General features: G+C 39.0%; 1 protein-coding gene across 1 annotated transcript in view; it reads left to right on the top strand.

Annotated features, from left to right (window-relative positions):
• met (MET proto-oncogene, receptor tyrosine kinase) overlaps window positions 1-13,756 on the top strand; it is a 77,301-nt gene extending 63,545 nt beyond the window's left edge. Inside the window, exons 15-19 of the mRNA XM_059335793.1 lie at window positions 2,059-2,240; window positions 2,406-2,515; window positions 3,576-3,741; window positions 4,499-4,635; window positions 9,654-13,756. Coding sequence (XP_059191776.1) covers window positions 2,059-2,240; window positions 2,406-2,515; window positions 3,576-3,741; window positions 4,499-4,635; window positions 9,654-9,960 — 902 coding nt within the window. The 3' untranslated portion in view covers window positions 9,961-13,756. The remainder of the gene's footprint in view (window positions 1-2,058; window positions 2,241-2,405; window positions 2,516-3,575; window positions 3,742-4,498; window positions 4,636-9,653) is intronic.
• The last annotated feature ends 5,932 nt before the right edge of the window (window positions 13,757-19,688 follow it).

The raw sequence follows: 19,688 nt of genomic DNA, 5'->3' as shown, positions 1-19,688 counted from the left end.
TTGGACCTATGTTTTGATTTTTGATCTAAAAATCTAACTTTGAAGTGTTTTTAAAAGCATGCACTGTTGGAAAAAGTACGAAATTTAGTCAGACTTAAACACACAATATGTAATTTGCTGTTAGGAGACTCAAAACAATGACAAAGCACAAAGATAGACATAAGAATATAAATCATTTTTTATGATAATTTCTTGACTGTATAACATAAATCAAGTCATTTTTTCGACTTTATGATGCAAAAATGTTGCATAATGTACCTCTAAAATGAAATTTCCTGTTTGTTTTTCTAACTGAGGACTCATTACTCATTACTGCCAATCAGATGCAGCATTTGTTTCCAATATTCTTCCTCACAACACACACACACACACACACACACACACACACACTCTTGTCCAAACATATCCTCATCCAGCCGTGCTACATCTGCTTATATCTCATACTTATTGCATGATATCACAGCAGCTCCAATAGCATTAAGCATCTCATCTCATCAGGAGGCCCTGAATCCTTCTGGGCTGACTTGATGGTGATGAATGTGGGTCTGATGGTGAGGACGGCATTAGGGTTCCCTCTAATCGTGTAACCTGTCAGTCGGATCGGGGAGATTGATGTCGGAGTAATCCGGAGGAGAGTCCACCACGGTGGGATGGGATGAGCTGGCCTTCTGGGGTTCTCTCCTCCTCTGGGATTTGGACCTTTTTGATTAAGTTTAGTGATTTCCCAGGGCAGCGTGTCATTGTTTTGCGTTCCTTTTGTTATATTTGAGACCCTGAGTTGCCTTTGATCCTAATATAACTAAGACAGAAAGTAGAAGAGACACATATTGTCTGAGTGGGCTGGGAATATCCACACAGCAATGACGTCATTTTTTATCCTTTAACTTGCAAATTGAGGCTCTTGAAATCAAATGTCATCTCTTCGGGGTCTAACCTGAGTTGAAGGCCAATCAGCCGGTTTCTCCGAGCCTAAAGAGCTTCCATCTCTAACCAGATTACTGCAGAGTCAGCGAGGCTAAAGAGCGGGACATCAGAGGCAGCGATGCAATTCGCAAATGGGAGTCAGGTCTGGGTGACGATATTCAAGGAGGGTTTTTTCCTACTCGTCATCATTCTTATTTACCAAAGGTTTATGAGGAATGACCTTCCTGCTGATGTTCTGGAACCATAGACTGTATAAATAATGGACGTAGTCACAGTGACGTCACCTGTTGATTTGTGGCCAGTTTGAGGCATCTAGTTCAGCGTTACACTCGTCGCCATCTTGTTTCTGGAAACAGGAAGCAGACCATATTTGGACTGTGGAGGAGCGAGAGAGAGAGAGAGAGGGATCTGATCACTGACTACAGCCTCTCTACACCTCAACCTGACTGATTCATGTTAGCATTAACTGGGATGTTAGTTTTGGCGAAAAACAAAAACAAAATGTTCGTTACTGACCTCAGAAAAATGAACAGCGACTCCTTGGAGTGTCTGTTAGACCAACCAAACGCTGAACAAGACATTTTTACTGAACAAAACGTTCAAATAAACTGTCATTAAGTAAAAATACAGTGAAAGGGTCAAAGTTATGAGACCAAACCGGTAAACGTCCTTTTTTATATATAAAACTTTATTGACACAATGCAGTGGATACGCATTGTTCTGCTTCTCTCCTGATGACAGCTCGCCTTGTTAGTGACCTGTCAATCAAATGCAGCCACGCCCCAAATCATACGATTCTTTATCTTCTGTTTTATTCTAAATGGGGCCATTATTTGAACTATTAACATCAAATTGTCTTGAAAAACATTTTTACTAGCAATTGAGACTATAGTGCTGCCCTAAAAAACATTTCTGAGGTAGTAAATCAAGTGAGAAGTTTTCTCATTTTGTATTGAAATGAATGGACCTAAATGCTTCTGCAGCCACCGTCAGCGCCCCCTGCTGGAATTTACGGTAGAATGCAGTTTAAGGCACTTCCTGGTTTGCCTCCCCGGTCAGACCCGGAGGTTGCCACCTGTCTGGAACATCTTAATCCACAAAGTCTTCATCTTTTTCTTGTATCTTTCTCTGAAGGCATCACAGATCTGGAGGAGGTGTCCCAGTTCCTGAAGGAGGGGATCATCATGAAGGACTTCAGCCACCCGAACGTGCTCTCTCTGCTGGGGATCTGCCTGCCCCAGGAGGGCTCCCCGCTGGTGGTGCTGCCCTACATGAAGCACGGAGACCTGCGCAACTTCATCCGCGACGAAGGACATGTACGAGACAGATTCATGCATGTTGAGACATATTGTATTGAGACACACAGTATATGTGCTGTGGATGAACTTTAAGATGCAAAAGAGTGATCCTGCAGAGCTCAGTCAACATGCACAAATTGAACATAAACTAATGAACAGCTGATGGTTGTTTTTGACCCTCAGAACCCGACGGTGAAGGACCTGATGGGCTTCGGGCTGCAGGTGGCCAGAGGGATGGAGTATCTGGCCAGCAAGAAGTTTGTGCACAGAGACCTCGCTGCCAGAAACTGCATGTGAGTTCATATCTAATCATTCAATATGATATTTTAGAGCAAGCTACTATAGAAGCAATCGCAATGTTTGATTACAATAACCTAGAAAGCTCTTATGTGCATGCAATTCAATGGTGCTGAGTATGACGGCGTATTAGGGCCAAGTATGAAAAAAAAAATACGAACCCAGGGGAGGCGGGTAATATTTCCAGAAAAAGGTAGCAGATTTATGAGAAAAAAGTGGCAAATCTACGAAAAAGAAAGTAGCAGCAACCCTAAACCCAGCCACCATGGCATGCATAAAAACGCATCACATGAGAATACCCGTGAGGAATGAAGGCTAACTGTCATCAAGGAGCAGAGTAGGGTCGAAAAGAATGAAAGAATGAAAACAAAGTTTATCTTTACATCTTTAAACATTACAGTTATGAGCGTCTCCTTTGTCTAGCACTTTCACTCTGTCTCTGTGCCACTTTCAAACAAATAAAAATAAAAAAAAAAGGCCAAAAAACATCTTGAAGAAGGATTGAGGCCATAAATGAGAAAAAAAAATTAAGTGAAGAGTTGTAGTTAAGAGTAGAAAACAATTTTAATCAATGTATGTATATATATATATATATACGTTTTCTTCTGTTTTTAGCTGTTTTTATCCTTTATCATTTTTAATTATTTTTATAATTACACTATTATATATTGACAGAAAATACGGCCAAGGTGGAGAAGGTAGATGATGAACAAAAGGGGTCCAAGGACAGAACTTTGAGGAACACCAGATGAGAGGGGGGAGGAGTCTGAATGATCTGAATGATTTAAGCTGGACAAACTGAGTATGGCCTGAGAGATATGATTTAAACCAGTCCAGGGGTGTATCAGATGTATTAATTATTATTATTTTAAAATAGGCATTCACTCTAAATTGCCCGTAGGAGTGAATGAGAGCTTGAATGGTTGTCTATCTCTCCGTGTCAGCCCTGTGAGAGTCTGCAGACCTGCAGCCAGCCTCTCGGCTCCAGCCCGAGTTCAGATAAGCCGTTAAAGAGAATTTATGAATGTATGAATTTCTTCGTTTCCCCCCCAACAGGCTGGATGAGAGTTATACGGTGAAGGTGGCAGACTTCGGCCTGGCCAGAGACGTTTATGATAAAGAATATTACAGCGTCCACAACAAGAGCGGCGTCAAGCTGCCTGTGAAGTGGATGGCTCTGGAGAGTCTGCAGACACACAAGTTCACCACCAAGTCAGACGTGGTGAGTAGGCCTGTCACCATAATTACTATATCAACTTTTCATCGTTCAAAATATAAAAATGGACAAGGTAGTTTTTTCTGAACTCAATATATTGTCCTTTTTAGGTTATTTTTTCTGCTGAATAGTACCAGAAACATTTATTTGCACCTGTGTTTTGATTTTTGATCTAAAAATCTAACTTATAAGTGTTTTTAAAAGCATGCACTCTTTTAAAAATGCTAAGTTTAATCAGACTTAAACACACAATATGTATAGACATAAGAGTATAAGATATACTCTCTATTTAATTAATATAAATTAATGTTTGTATTCTTTTGATTGTGTACTTGTTATTGATACTGCATTTTGATGCTTTGGCTATATTTTTATCCAAACTTTCATGCAAATAAAGCCAATTAAATTGAGCTGAGCAAACACAAACTTTTATGACATCATGAAGAAGTGCAGCATCAATGGAGTTGTTGTTTTCATTGTTTTAACCCTTAAATAATTAATATTCTTGAGATATAAAAATGAATTGCTGTGGAAAAGAATGTACTTATTATGCTCCAATATCGTTATAAAACTAAAAAACAACATCGATACAACGATACTATCGTTTATCGTGATAGTTTCTGGGAAAATATATCGTCCTAAAAAATGTGTTATCGTAAAGGCCTAGTGGTGAGGACAGAAAAAACAAAACATTGGATGTAAATAAGGTCATAGGACCTTTAAGAAGAACAATCCTGAGTTGATGTTCTTGTCTTGACTCTAGTGGTCGTTCGGCGTGCTGCTGTGGGAGTTAATGACCCGCGGGGCTCCACCGTATTCAGATGTGAACTCCTTCGACATCACCGTGTTCCTCCTGCAGGGGAGGAGGCTGCTGCAGCCCGAGTTCTGCCCCGACGCCCTGTGAGTACACACACACACACACTTAACCATCTATGCCAAGGGTCTCAAACTCAAATTACCTGGGGGCCGCTGGAGGCAGTATCAAAATGACCAAAAAAAGACACAAAATGACTAAAAAAAGACACAAAATGACCAAAAAAGACACGAAATTACAAAAAAAGACACAAAACTACAAAAAAGACACAAAATTATTTTTAAAAAGACACAAAATTACCGAAAAAAGTAATTAAAGGGACCTTCCACGCACAATAAAAGAGAAAAGCATAAAAGGAACTTTTTTAACCGGTTTCTTGCCTGGAGTAGCAAAATATTTTTTTCCAGATGGAAAAGGGCAAGGAAATGATGCTTTGAGTGTTTTTTTGTGGCGCAAAATGGCAAAGCTTTTTCGGCAAAAACGGGTTTCAATAAATTGCTATTGGTTCCCTATACTTTTCCCTCTTTTTTAAAGTATCGCATCACTCAAAAACATGCTTTGTAGAAATTTGACAGGCCAAAAATGGGTACCACAGAGGGTTAAACACACATATCTCAGACAAACTTTCCACCTGTCCCTCAGCTCCTCTTGCAGAACGCCACGGCTCAGTTAGTGTGAGTGATCTACTGTAGCTGCACTTAAACACATCACGAGGAGAGAAATCAGCAGCGGGGGGGAGGGAGGTGGAGGTGAAGGAGCTGTATAAGCAATGGGAGTCATAAATAAAAACCACTCAGGTTTACATCGTCCATCATCTTCCTCAGCAACAGTCTGAAACACTCACAAGTCCTTTAGCTGAGCAGCCGCGGGTCAAATAAAAGTCACTTTTTTTGCTTCACAAAGAAACACAAAGAACATCGGAGATGTTAATCTAACACCAGTATCCAGTTTCTTTTTATTTGTCTCCTTTTGTTGCTATGGTTGTTAAGTGCAGCCATCACACAGAACAATGCTGGCAGAGCAGAGGATTCCCCTTTTTTTCTTGTAATATCTGTCAACAGTTTGAGTTTGTTTGGTATATTTTGGATCGGAGGTTGCCAGGCATGCTGTGGTGAAACCAGACTTTACAGGTAAACTTAGAGGTAGATCTGAACTAAACTTAGAATAACATGTTTTTTCTGCTGATAAAATAACGCCTGCAGTCTGGGTCAGGCTAAAACAAGAGCAAACTTTAATTAATGAGTGACAGAAGTAAGCAGAACATACAGTTATTTATAGGGCTGTCCTCGACTGAAGGAACTGTTAGTCGAATAACACTCTGTTCTGCAGGGCTAATCTTTGTTTACCAGCTAATTTAGCATTTATTAGAATGTTTACAAGGTTTAGGAAAGAGCAGAAAGTTTAGGTTTAGTATCTGAGAGCTGGTTTGTTCAGCTGTTGCCTCCTTATTAATCATTTCTTCTCTTAACTTTTGACTTATAGTTGAGTTTCTGCTTAATGTGCTGTATGAAATAAACATGACAAAACTTCTATCTTAATTTAAATGAGAAGTTTCATTAATAGACTAATCGATTATCGAATAACTAATTGAGTGTCTCGGAGAAGAATCATGCAAAAGCAGCAGTTTATGTTTTGTGTTTTGTGTAAGATAAGATCAGACTTTATTTATCCCACTGTGGGGAAATTTAGTTGTCAAAGCAGCTCAGGATACAGACACAGAGGTGTAGAAAACAGAATAAGAATATAACAAATAAGACATATACATACATTCTATACACACATTTCTGCTATTTGGCATTTATTATTAAAATATATTTTTGCGTTTGTTTGTTTTCCTGAGAGTTCTTTGCATTTTGCAGATGTTGCACATTAGAGAAAATATATTTTAACATGTTAAATAGGTTAAATAGGTTGTTGCATGTAGTGGTTTGAACATCAATGAATAAATATATATTTAAATATATAAGTGGTATATGGCATATATAATATAGAAAAAATACAGAAGGCTTAATCTACGATTCGAGTCGATTAGTCAACTGATAAGTCAGAGATTTCTTAAGTCAGTTAGTCATTGTTTTATGTTCTCTATTGAACTTTATTATTCTGTTTACATCCAAACACATTTGTACGGTGGCTCTGAGAGCTCACAGAGCAAACACATGCAAAAACACAAAACACAAGCAAATTGAGAAAAGATCAATTTGACAACACAAGCGCAGCATTTAGAGAACGTGCTGCAAAGACCACAACACAAAAGAAGTGTTTCCAGAGGACACTTAATAGTGATGCACACGTCTGGACACGCATGTGATATTATCAAGTTTTTTCAAAATAATATTTATGATAATGATATTTTCATATATAATGTTATAACGTGTTATAGAGCATTAGCCCGCTAATGCTAGCATGCTATCAATCGGCCGCTAACGTTAGCATGCTATGATCGGCCGCTAACGTTAACATGCTATGATTGTTAAAAGGTGAAGTTATCATTATCTTGAAATAACGTGATAATATCACAAGCGTGTCGAGACGTGTGCATCATTTTTAAGTGTCCTCTGGAAACACTTCTGTTGTGTTGTGGTCTTTGCAGCCCGTTTTCTAAATGCTGCGCTTATGTTAACAAATTGATGATGTTTCCTCAATTTGCTTTTGTTTTGTGTATTTGCATGTGTTTTCTTAAGTTGCAGCGATGTGAGCTCTCAGGGCCACCGTATGAATGTGTTTGGATGTAAACAGAATAATAAAGTTTAATAGAGAATAATTAGGTATTGCATCATGAAAAAAGACATAAAACAATGACTAACTGACTTAAGAAATCTCTGACTTATCAGTTGACTAATCGACTGAGAGTTCTTATATAAAACTGTCACATCAAATCACAGTGAAGTATTTCCATCCATCAGCTCTCTTACTCACCGACTGTCTGTCTGTATCCGGTAAACTCTGACCCAGTGCTGCTGCGAAACGATGCCAAGTGTGATCTCACTCCCTGCAGATAACATCCTGAGGTGCTCTGCATTCAGTCTATACTGTGAGTGGGAATTAGAGGCGAGTGGGAGTGTGCAGGTGAGGGAGGAAGAGGCCCAAAGTTCCCAAATCTGTAAATTAAACAGAGACGTCAGGAGGTGATGCACGTCTGCAAACATTCCCGCAATTCTTCACGAGGCGTTCTGATGATAGCGGTGGCGGGCAGATACCGCGGGCGTGTGGTAATGGGGCCGTTCCTCTTCGTTTTAACCACAATAGGAATAATAATATCATCAGACGCCAGCTTCTGATAGAGTTTTGTGCAAAATGGTAATAAAGACTTATGTCGGTGTGGAAATTATCTTAAAGTCATATTGAAATAATGATCAGTTTTTTTTTTAATTTGCATCATCTGTGAGGGAGGAATAACTTACAGAGTATTTGTGGACTACTGGGTGATGAAACTATTATTATCTCTTGTAGCATTTTAGAATGAAGCCTGATGATAAATTTGAACATTTATCTACTTTCAAAGTTCAAATGGTGGCTAATATTTGATTTATTGTGGCATGGAAAAACTCTGCAAGAGGAGAGAATAACTTAATGCCGCCACAGGAGTCTAAAAAAAGAAATGAAAAACAAAATGTTAAAATGTATCTCAAGTGAAAAGCAGATGGAAATAAAAGTGCGTAGTTCTCAACGAGTGGAAAATAAAATAAAAATGCAGTATGCAAAATTCAGTGGTCTAGCATTCAAAATCTTATCGAAGTAAAAATAAAAAAAAAATACATATGTACCTAATGCACCAAAATAAAAGTACTTTTTTTGCAGAATGTCCCTTTTCAGAATAAAATCAAAGATATAATTATGAATGCATTAATGGGATTTGAATTACTTAAAACACGGTGCAGTTGAATCTATAATAATATATCATGATATCTTCGTTTTTAATTTTCTATCAATCAGAATTCACAGTTATGCAAGTTATGAAAATAATGTAGAACAGTGCAAAAAATATATAATTATTACCTCTGAGATGTTATGAGTTAAAACAATACTATATGCACTATAAAAAATAGTGTGTAAAGTAGCGTAAAATGGAATATTCAGGTGAAGATGAAATACTTCAGAATTGTACATAAGTGCAGTATAGTTACTTTCCACCACTGGAAAAAAAATAAGGTTAACTGAAACTTTCTGTCATTATAAATTAGGTTCATTATTAGGGTTTGGATCATTATTACTGAAGTTTTAATTATCAGCTCATCCATCAATGGGAAAAAGATATTAAATTTAGATATGAAACAGATAAATACATTGAGATATGATGATCTTCTTCTTTTCTCTTCTTCTCTTCTTTTCTTCTTTAACATATAGCACTCCTGTCGCGATTACAGTTGGCTCTTAAAGTTATGTACTGACTTGATTCCTATCTAAGTCTAGTACCCTCAGGTTGAATGCACTTATTGTAAGTCCCTGGACAAAAGCGACAGCTAAATCAGTGGTTCCCAACCTTTTTCTTGAGGGACCCACATTTTTACCATTGTAAACTTTGCCGATATTCAGCAATTTCGTCTCCCTGACGCTTCGCCATTTTTCCATTAGCGCTTTGTTTCTGTTGTTAGGTGAGGTTACCGCTTGGTGAGGTTACCGCTAGATAAGGTTACCGGTAGGTGAGGTTACCGCTAGATAAGGTTACCGGTAGGTGAGGTTACCGCTAGATAAGGTTACCGCTAGGTGAGGTTACCGCTAGGTGAGGTTACCTGTGTATACTGCAGGAGGGATGTTACAAACGTCCTTATTCTTGCGATGTAGCCTTTATTTTTAAACTTTTCTATAGTGATTTTTCTATTTAAATAAATGAATAAACGTTTAATGTAGCTTATTTAGTTGTTTTTGTCCCACTAATCAATTAAATGCTGACTCATCTATATTCAACACATTAGATTTATGACACCCCTTAAAATCAAGAGGGCTTCGCGACCCCCCGTGGATCTTTGGTACCCCCCTGGGGGGGTCGGGGCCCCCTGTTGGGAATCACTGAGCTAAATGACATGTAATGTAATGTAATGTAATATAATGTAATGTATTATAAGAAGCTAGAAACAGTCTCCTGTCCTTCCTCTCCCTGCAGCTACACGGTGATGATCGAGTGTTGGCATCCGAAGCCGGAGCGGCGGCCCTCCTTCTCCGAGCTGGTGTCGCGCATCTCCGCCATCTTCGCCAGTTTCAGCGGCGAGCACTACGTCCTGCTCAACACCACCTACGTCAACATCGAGAAGATGAGCCCCTACCCCTCGCTGCTCGCCTCCTCCTCCAACATCACCTCCACCACCACCTCCACCACCACCATGGGCGACTCCTTCCCCTCCTCCTCCTCCGACCCCACCACCTCCACGTCCCTGCCCACGCAGTCGCCGCTCTTCTGCCACGTGGTGTGAAACGGCAGGAAAAGACTCTGAGAGAGAGAGAGAGAGAGGAAGCAGTGAGGTGATGAAGAACTACTGTATGTACTTGCCAAACACTGGACGCTGTATGCTGAGGAAAAACAGTTTCTGGAGCTTTGACTGTTCACTCAATGTACATAGATCGTCGACCTTTGACCCCCGGTCCTCCCTGAACTGTAGGGACGACCTAATCGAGATTTTCTGACCTTTCATCGACCCGGGGAGCACCAGGTCAGCCGTCAGGAGCTCCTCCTCGAATATTCCCAGCAGATAACGCCACAGAAGCACAAAACAATCAATCAAACACCCAAAAAAAAACAAAAACCCACCTCTCACTGCCTGCTGTACCCACGCAGGGACAGGATGGATTTCCCCGCTCCGCTCTGGGTGGCGTGTGCTTCGATACGCGGATGTGGCTCGGACCTTTTTTCGCCGTCTGTAATGTGAATGTTTGACAAATGGCCATGTATTGTGTCGTACAGAAAAAGTCGCCTGCACTCGAGAGGAAACGATGATAGATTGTTGGCGCCCCGAGGCGCCGCGGAGGCCGATGATCCGCAGGTGGCAGGGGGAGGAAGAGCAGCGTAGGTGTAAAATAAGAAACCCTGCTGCCTGTGTGCAGTTCACTGGATGCTTTATTTGTATACAGTTGCAAGAAAAAGTATGTGAACCCTTTGAAATTACCGTTTCTGCATTAATTTGTCATAAAACGTGATCTTATTTGCATCTAAGTCCCAAGTATAGACAAACACAATGTGCTTAACCCTCTATAGCAGCGGTTCCCAAACTTTTTTAGCCGTGCACGCCCTTCTATGTCCAAACCGGGATGACGCACCCCCAATCACCTTCAAAAAAAACAAAACGCAATAAGCTTTTTCATAGCCATATTAAAGGCGGCATGTTTAATCATGCTCAAATGACCAGAACACACATATAATAAAATAATCATGATCACAACAATTGAATTCATCTGTAACACAGTTTCAATATGCAACAAAGTTATGCACAAACTTCCACTTTTAAGAGCAAAGAGGATGATGACAGGCTCAGGATCAGAGGCAGAGAGCAGATAATTTGGGGAAAACGTTAGAATATTTTGAGCTGCATTGAACAAAAATTGCAGCAAGTTTAAATGAGCGTGGAGCTAAACAACCCGTCATCATAACACAGGTTGGGAAAATGGAAGAAGATAACTTCTTCTACGCTTAATTTTAAGATAAAGTGCATTTTGAATAGCCTGTATTTATTTATCAATTAATATTTTAATATTTTTATTTTACATTTTACAAAGGAAATGTTTATTTATACTTCTTTATTGTGTGTGGGGGAAAAAAAATTTAATTGTGTAATTATCAGACCGCCATTACATTTTTCATCTCGCCCACCCCTGGGGGTCCACGCACCACACTTTGGGAATCCCTGCTCTATAATAACGAGATAATATCACATGCGTGTCCAGACGTGTGCATCACTTTTAAGTGTCCTCTGGAAACACTTCTGTTGTTCTGTGTTGTGGTCGTTGCAACGTTTTCTAAATGCTGCGCTTGTGTTGTCAAATTGATGATGTTTTCTCAATTTGCTTGTGTTTTGTGTATTTGCATTTGTTTTCTCAAGTTGCAGCGCTGTGAGATCACATTTTATGACAAATTAATGCAGAAAACTAGGTAATTTCAGAGGGTTCACATACTTTTTCTTGCAACTGTAATTACATTTGGACAATTAGCTTTTAATGTGCTTGGAGAAAAAAAAAAAACCTTGCAGCCTCGCCGTGACTCACCTGCGTGAAATCCTGAGGTGTTTCCGAGCGAAGCACCTTTTTGTTTTCCTTTCTTTTTTCTTCGTGTCAAAACAGTTCAGCCCTGACGACGTGCACATGCCTGCAGAGCTTTGAGGTTTTCTTAGAAAGAAGAAGCAGAACAAATGAGAGCCGTGTCCCGGGCTTACTGACTGTCTGATCTGTCTCTAATTCTTACATTTTGTAAACAGAGAACGTGCTGCGCTTGATAAAAATGATACCTTGACAAAGAACTTTTTCACTCATGTATGGTTCCTTTATCTACAGAGCCTGAAAATTTCATCTTCAACAGGTTATTAAGTAATAACTTTTGTTCAAAATGTCAACAAAGAGCTCGTTGCCCCATAAAGAGTTCACTGAGATCTCCAGTAAGACTTTTACAGGATTCATCTGGCTGCAAGCCTGTTATGAAAATCACTGTAACTTCATGACGACGTGCATTAAACCACTATGAAGAATTATTTTAATGTTAAAAGGCCGTACCAGTGTGATTGCAAGTTTTAGCTTCAAAAGCACAACAAATTTACAAGTATTGACCCTTTTTAAAAACATGATTAACAGGTTTTATTCCAATGGCTTCCATTCATTTCTGTACAAAATCAGATTCTTGAGTTGTGTAATTCATCACAGAAAACATGAGTTTATGTTAAGTTTTGTCAGGTAATAATGATTTGGTTATTATCAAGAAAACCATGGAAAATGTCTAGATATCAGCTCTTAAATTAAACTCTTATGAGCTATTTTTCTTGCTATAATTATATTTGTCCAAACAAATGTACATTTAGTTGTACCAGGCATTACAAATTGAAGAAAACAAGGGTGGTCTAATAGTTTTTTCCATGACTGTATGAGTTTTACAGCAGAACTTATTACTTTAAAACTTTTTTTTTTTTGTCAAAATGAAGCGTCTACATTACCCACAATGCAACTTGACTGTCAACAGTTCAAACAGACATGTAGGTATGTTCTTCTAGCCTTGAGCTGCTAATAACAGCCTCCTCCAATGATATTACTCAAGGAAAATGTATTATTCTAGCACCATTTTTCCACCCGAGAGGACAAGTGCTTGCAAGTAAATGTTGCTATGTGTTAGAAAGCTAAAGCACAAAATGCTGCACAGCTTCCACAGCATCCATCTTAACAAAAGTTGCATGCTGTCACATTTTCTTAGCTTAACTAACAGAAATAAAGTTACCCTAAAACTGACATTAGGATATTTGACTAGCATGTTGCACAACCTGTTTTTTTACTATGATGGATTACGCGACTCAAGCAAGTTTTAAGAGTTTTTATATCGTGCTGAAAAGAATGGAACCTTATTGCTACTTTGAGTAATAGTTTTTTTAATTAATGCATAAACCTGGTTTGCAGAGTCGTCAGCTGTGATGCAAAGTAAACAGAATTTGTTGCAAAATGTGCTAAAACTTGCAAACCAGTGCTGAGGTCAAAGCCCCTGTTTATGTTGTGTTTGTTTCTTTTAATGTTATCTGAATGGCTGCTGATGTGACTGGGCCATTGATGGACAGGTATGAATGTTTGCTATGACAAGAAAAAATTGCTGTACTATATTTTTGTATTGATGATGATGAGCCTCGTCTTTAAAGTGTGTTGGTGATTGAAAGGCGCCAGGAACAAAGACGAACAAAGCCACCGATTATTAATCCATGTTATGTTTTCTAGACGAACCACTGCCATTTTGTAAATAGAGAGAAGGGATGTGTGTGTATGTGTGTGTATCTGTGGGCGGATGCTCATCTAGCTTGTGATCATTACAGCTCGATCGTTGTGCAAACAGCAAAGAAACAAACCGGAGACGCCCCACATCCCGGACTGCTGTCACCTTGATCATGTGATTCTCCACTCTGTCTGCTCTACACTGTCTGTTCTGTGTCTATGTATGATTTTGTTGTACATAAATAAAAAATCCTGAAGGTACATGTTCCTATGTAATGTCAAAGCCACTCTGTCAGTGTAATAAAGCTATACTATCATTCATCGGGTTCTTCTTTGTTTTTACAGCTCTGCTCGAGGCTAACATAAAGCACGGCTCTGTATAGAACTTTAATAACAGCTTTACACAGGTGAATTACTGTCTTCGCACCTATTTTATTCCTGCAACATACTTTCTATATGAGGGGGATTGTGCAAGTGGTGTGTAGGAGCCACTTAGTCATAAATGCATCATCGTCAAAATGAGCAATAAACGCCTTTTCTGTTAGTTGAACGGTACGACTTTTTCTTGTGGGCGGAGCTGCAGACTGGAGGCAGAAAAATCCCCTGAACACAGAAGACAATGCTGGAATGTAAGTTTGAACACTCAAGAAATATAAGTTTATCTGAATATTTATGGTCACGGATGGACATTCTGACATGTTAGCATAGCCTACAGTGAGATAGCCGAACATTTGCACCTACCTGATACTGAAACAGAGTAGAGAGAAGCTCCTGTAAGCTCATGTACAAGGCTTGAAATACAAAGATTCAACAGGAAAGCTTGTTGCCTGAGATCTGGATTTCTGCCTCGACAACGGCATGTTTTAGCCTGGGTATACCCATGCTGCCTTGCACGCTCAATTTCATTTCAAACTGCAAGACAGTTTGGTGTCTGAGGCCAATTCTTATCCCTGTTTTAGGGATCCAATCACAGAACGGGGAGGGACGGCAAGACGATGATGCGTACTACTGGACAGACGGAAGCTTGTAGTTTTGTAGTTTTCTTACAGATCCAACATGGCTGCAGCAGACACAAAGCTCTCTTTGGATCTAGCTGTAGACAGTGTTCTAGATAATTTAGAGCCAAAGTTGATTTTAAAAGAAGAACAACGTATGGCTTTACACTCCTGTTTCACCACCAAAAAGGATGTTTTAGCCTTGCTTCCGACAGGATTTGGCCAAAGTCTAATCTACCAACTAGCCCCGCTACTGCTCGCTGCTGTAACCACGGTGATCTCGCTACGAGCCGGGGGACAGAGGAGCCGGCCAGAGACCCGCAGCAGCTCGTCTATTGACCATAAAATCAGTGGATGCGTGGCTGAATGACATGAGGGGGAAATAAGGCGTAAAAATAAATAATCTTGCAGAAAGCGAGCACTGGAGACACACACACACACCAACACTGCCGGTAGACTGTGAGCTGAAACTACAGAGCAGCCAGAGTCAGAACATGCTGCAGAAAAACGTTGCAGAAGCAGAATTGAGCATTTTAGTCCCAAAGTAGAGATGGGCTAGTCTAGCTATGTAAACATCAATTTCTGTCGCTCTACGTGCGTCATCTGGTATAACTGATACGATTGGCTAAGAGCTACCTACAGACGCTTATGATAGACATTCTTAGCGCCCAATAAACGGCTCCGGAGTATCGTAAACCACGCCTCCTCTACGGAGAAATGAATAGCTGGTATCCAGACTATATCTCATTTGTGATATAGTCTGGCCGTTAGCCAGGCTATATTTAGGGGGGTTTTTTTTACTCACTTTTTGACATTTTTGTTTGGTGGTATGCCATGTGGTTTTTCTAACGTAAAATATATGCAGTGGCACAAAAGAGGTTGGGAAACATCGAGCTAACAAACCTATAGCTGGTGAGTTTTCTACAAGAATTCCCTTCCTGGTATTTCTCCTATTTCCAGAATTTCTTAATAGCGTCAGGTTGGAACTCCTTGCCACTTTACATTGTATTAGTAGAGTCCAAAGAGAGGTATACATTTTTGCTTAAACAGTTTCTTTTAATGTTGCAGCTGCAGTAGCTAAACTGTACGGGTCCACAAGGGTCTTCGTATAAACAATCCTCCTATCCTGTGAGACCGCTTTTTCTTTTCCTCTAGCTATTTTTATTTATTTTTTGGTATCTGTCTGTATGTTATGCTATGGTGTTTGTATGTTGTGTATGGACTCTTAATTTTACAGTACAAGTGTTGCGTCATGTCTTGTGGTTCATGTTTGTTAGCGTTTTTGATTGTATATGTGTTGTGACTGTATTGTCGGTTGTTGTTGTTGTTGTTGTTTTTGTTTTGTTGATGATCTCGGAGAATGGACAATTTGATTTAATGTTTGGACTCCAGGAAGAATAGCTATGCTAATGTGCTGGTGCTAATGGAGATCCAATAAATAAATAAATAAATAAAGCTTTACACATATATATAACATATCCATACTTTTTAACAGATAATACTTACTTGTTTCACCCAATAGTATAAGCTTTTTTGCCTCAGTCCAATCCTTTTATCTTATTGTGTTCAACTGTTTGTCATAGATTTTTTTTTGCAACCATTAAGTCTTTAATTCTGGCACCGAACATCACAGCCAGAAGACATTTCCAGCAGGTTGCGTAGCTCTCTGCCCTGCAGTGATTCATGTTTGCCTCCAGTTTTTGCTTTGTTTTGCCTCCAGGTAACGCCGTGTAGTAACCATGACGAATGCACTGAAAGGTAAAGACTAGACTGCAGATGCAATCACACGCTGATGTAGTTTTTGAAAAATGCCTTTAAACCTTCAACCTCTAAAAGGTTTTTTCTCTATTAAACGGTCATCATTCAGACAAAGAAAGATGATTATTTGTCCTCACACTGTGTCAACACACCCACATTTTGAGCACACAGTCTTTTTGCCTTTTGTGTCTGCCTTTTGTTAACAGAAAGTCACCCTTTTTTTGTTCCCACTGGTTGGCGGTGACCTCTGACCCTTCACCTCTCGCTCCCCTCTCGTCTTTTGATCCCTCTGAAGTTCTGTGGTCTAGACGTCCCCCCTCCCCTCTGGCAGACCGAGCCGTGACCGTGGCTTTCAGCACAGGTTGTCCCGCCTCAGTGGCTTGGTGACCCGAGAGTTTTGTAAAGTTGCACCATACAGTATTATGGTCTCACTTACCAGAGTCTAACCTACAGTAAGGGAAAAAGATATTAGACCACCCTTGTTTTCTTCAGTTTCTTGTTCATTTCAATGCCTGGTACAACTGAAGGTACAAACCAAGGCGGTACAACAAAAATAGCTCAATAGAGTTTAATTTAAGAGCTGATATCTAGACATTTTCATGATTTTCTTGATAATGATTTGTCTTTTTTAAGTAATTTAGTGGGGGTTTTTCAGTCATTTTGTGTCTTTTTGTAATTTTGTGTCTTTTTTGGTCATTTTGTGTCTTTTTTTGGTCATTTTGTGTCTTTTTTTGTAATTTTGTGTCTTTTTTAGGTCGTTTTGTGTCTTTTTTTTAGTAATATTGTGTCTTTTTTTGGTCATTTTGATACTGCCTCCAGCGGCCCCCAGGTGATTTGAGTTTGAGACCCATGTTCTAAAAGTTGCACAGTGTGAATAAGGCAGTTGTTGTTACTTGTCATCTCATTGTGATTGGAAAGAGATTTAAAATGTCCTGAAAACTTTTAAATTATGTGAGGCAGTGACTGGCTGATAGAAACCAACACAGGTGAGAAGGCTGTGGTGGAATTTTCCAGACCATTAGAACAACACGGACCATCAGGTGTAGTTATCTCTCACCTCCCTGAAGTATCTGCGCCCCAAGGTCTAAATGATCCCAGTGAATCCATGTTAAGCCCCAGCTAACAGGAGCAGGAGGCATGTCTGTCTTTGCGTCTCAGTGGAAGCATCCATCTGGCCCGCCACGCCGGGCTCTTCTTGTCTTTCATCCCCTTCACTCTCAGTCCTTCACTCAGCCGCCTCCACTGCTACTGATCCCCACTTTAACACTGTGTTTTGACACAGTAAAGCCTTATGTGACACAAAGACATTACTTAAAGTTGCGTATTTAGCAACTTTAACTAACAGCGAAGGCTAGATGCATATACATATACATACACATACTCACATTGGCACCATTAAACAGAGCACCAGGTCTGACCCACTACACAACACCAACCACAACATGGCTGCTGTATACACATACACTTGCACTAACTAAGTACTGTTGTTATAGTTATAGTATATATTTCCTTGTATTTATAATATAATTTATAATATCTCCTTGTTTTTATCTTTCATATTGTATTTTTACTGTGTCTTTAACTCTCTTATTTTGCACATCTATCTATCTATCTATCTATCTATCTATCTATCTATCTATCTATCTATCTATCTATCTATCTATCTATCTATCTATCTATCTATCTATCTATCTATCTATCTGTCTATCTATCTATCTACATAAACATATAAACATTTACACACATACAGTATATATAGCCCTATACATATACATGCATCTGCCCCATCTAAGTAATAACATAGATATAAGAACCAGTTAACTTAATATTCAATAAACATTTCCTTTTATCATTTTGGTCCGAAAAAAAGGGAGTAGGCTGAAGTAAAAAATACTTATCTAGGCCTAAACCCTGATAATCAACACTTCAAATAAGACATTTTCTCTCTATATATAGCCACTTAATGTCAAATAAATATGTATTATTATTCTTATTTATTTATTTTCTTATCAGTCAACTATAGTATATCAAACAAATTAGATCTGAGAATTTATATTACTCCCGCAAAGAAAACAAACAAACAAACAACTACAAAACAAAACACTGAAGGCAGTTACAAGAACGTCCTCATCCATACTTTTTTAGATTATCATTTTTCATAGGCCTTTTTAACTTAACAATTGTTGTGCATGATTTCATTTTATCGCTGCAGTTGTTCCATATTCTCACTCCATTACTTGTAATGCAATGATACTTTGAACTGGTCCTTATTATAGGTGTTTTCAGTACACATATACCTGACAGGGCATGTGTACCTACTCTGACCTGAAACAACCCCTGAATACTTTGTGGAATTTTTTGATGAATATTTAAAACTTCTTGGTTTTTTTTTGCATTTTTGTTTAAAAATGCATGCAAGACCGTTTTTGTGGACACTTTTTCCACTAAAATTGTTCTAAAACACTTGAAAAAACAGTAACAAAAGTGATTTAGACTAAACAAATAATGCATAAAGTTAATGCCATTTGTGTATTTATTACTAGGGCCGGGACTTTAACTCGTTAATTAAGATTAATTAATTACACAAAAATTAACGCATTAAAAAAATTGGCGCATTTTAATCGCACTTTTTTTAGCACCGCGGAACGTTTCTCACTGGATGAGTTTCAGGCGGACCGATTATACTGGAGCACCAACTAGCGTTGATGAGTTCAGACAACAACAAACCACAGTGAACATGAAGGAAGAAGCTGATGAGACGCTTTGGTTGGCCCCGTGGATGATGGGACATTTAGTTACTAAAAACCAACGGATGTTCTGAATGTACTTGAAAGTACTGTGTTTTACTTAAAAAACCAAAGTATTATAGTTTAGAGAAGGTCTACCTACCTATAGGCTACCTGAATTTCTGAAATGTACTATATTTCTAAATATGCTATTGCTACACTAAATGGCAAAAATTGCACTGGTCTGTTGAACTTGAACAAAAATAAACAATATTTGTGTTGCTTAAGCTTATGTATTCAGTCATTATTCAATGGTATACTAAAAATCCATGTGAAATGTGAAAATTACTTCTCACTGTTCTGAGGTCAAATATTTATATGTGATTAAAATGCAATTAATTTCGATTAATTAATTACAAAGCTTCTAATTAATTAGATTATTTTTTTTAATCGAGTCCCGGCCCTAGTTATTACATAATACCACATTAACTCTCCATTCAGCCTCTCCACTCCCTGTTCCCTAATCCCCCTCTAAAGTCAACACCAGTCTCTACCTGTGTCAGTCTGGGGGTTTGTGTCTGAGTGTGTGTGTGTCTTGTTGTAAGTGATACATGTTAAAAACATGGCCACACACACGTTCAAAGAGAGGACAGGTGCGGCCGTTGATGGGAGCGTAGTTAAAAAGTTAAACGGGATGCAGGTTTCTGTCAGGAGTCATCGAGTGACTCAGCAGCACCGGTATGCACACCAGAGGGTCTGCTGGACCCACACACA

Source organism: Centropristis striata, chromosome 6, assembly GCF_030273125.1.
Source record: "Centropristis striata isolate RG_2023a ecotype Rhode Island chromosome 6, C.striata_1.0, whole genome shotgun sequence".
In the NCBI taxonomy this organism is placed as follows: Eukaryota; Metazoa; Chordata; class Actinopteri; order Perciformes; family Serranidae; genus Centropristis; species Centropristis striata.
The sequence above is the reverse complement of the archived record's forward strand: the minus strand, read 5'-3'. Positions and strand labels throughout refer to the sequence as shown.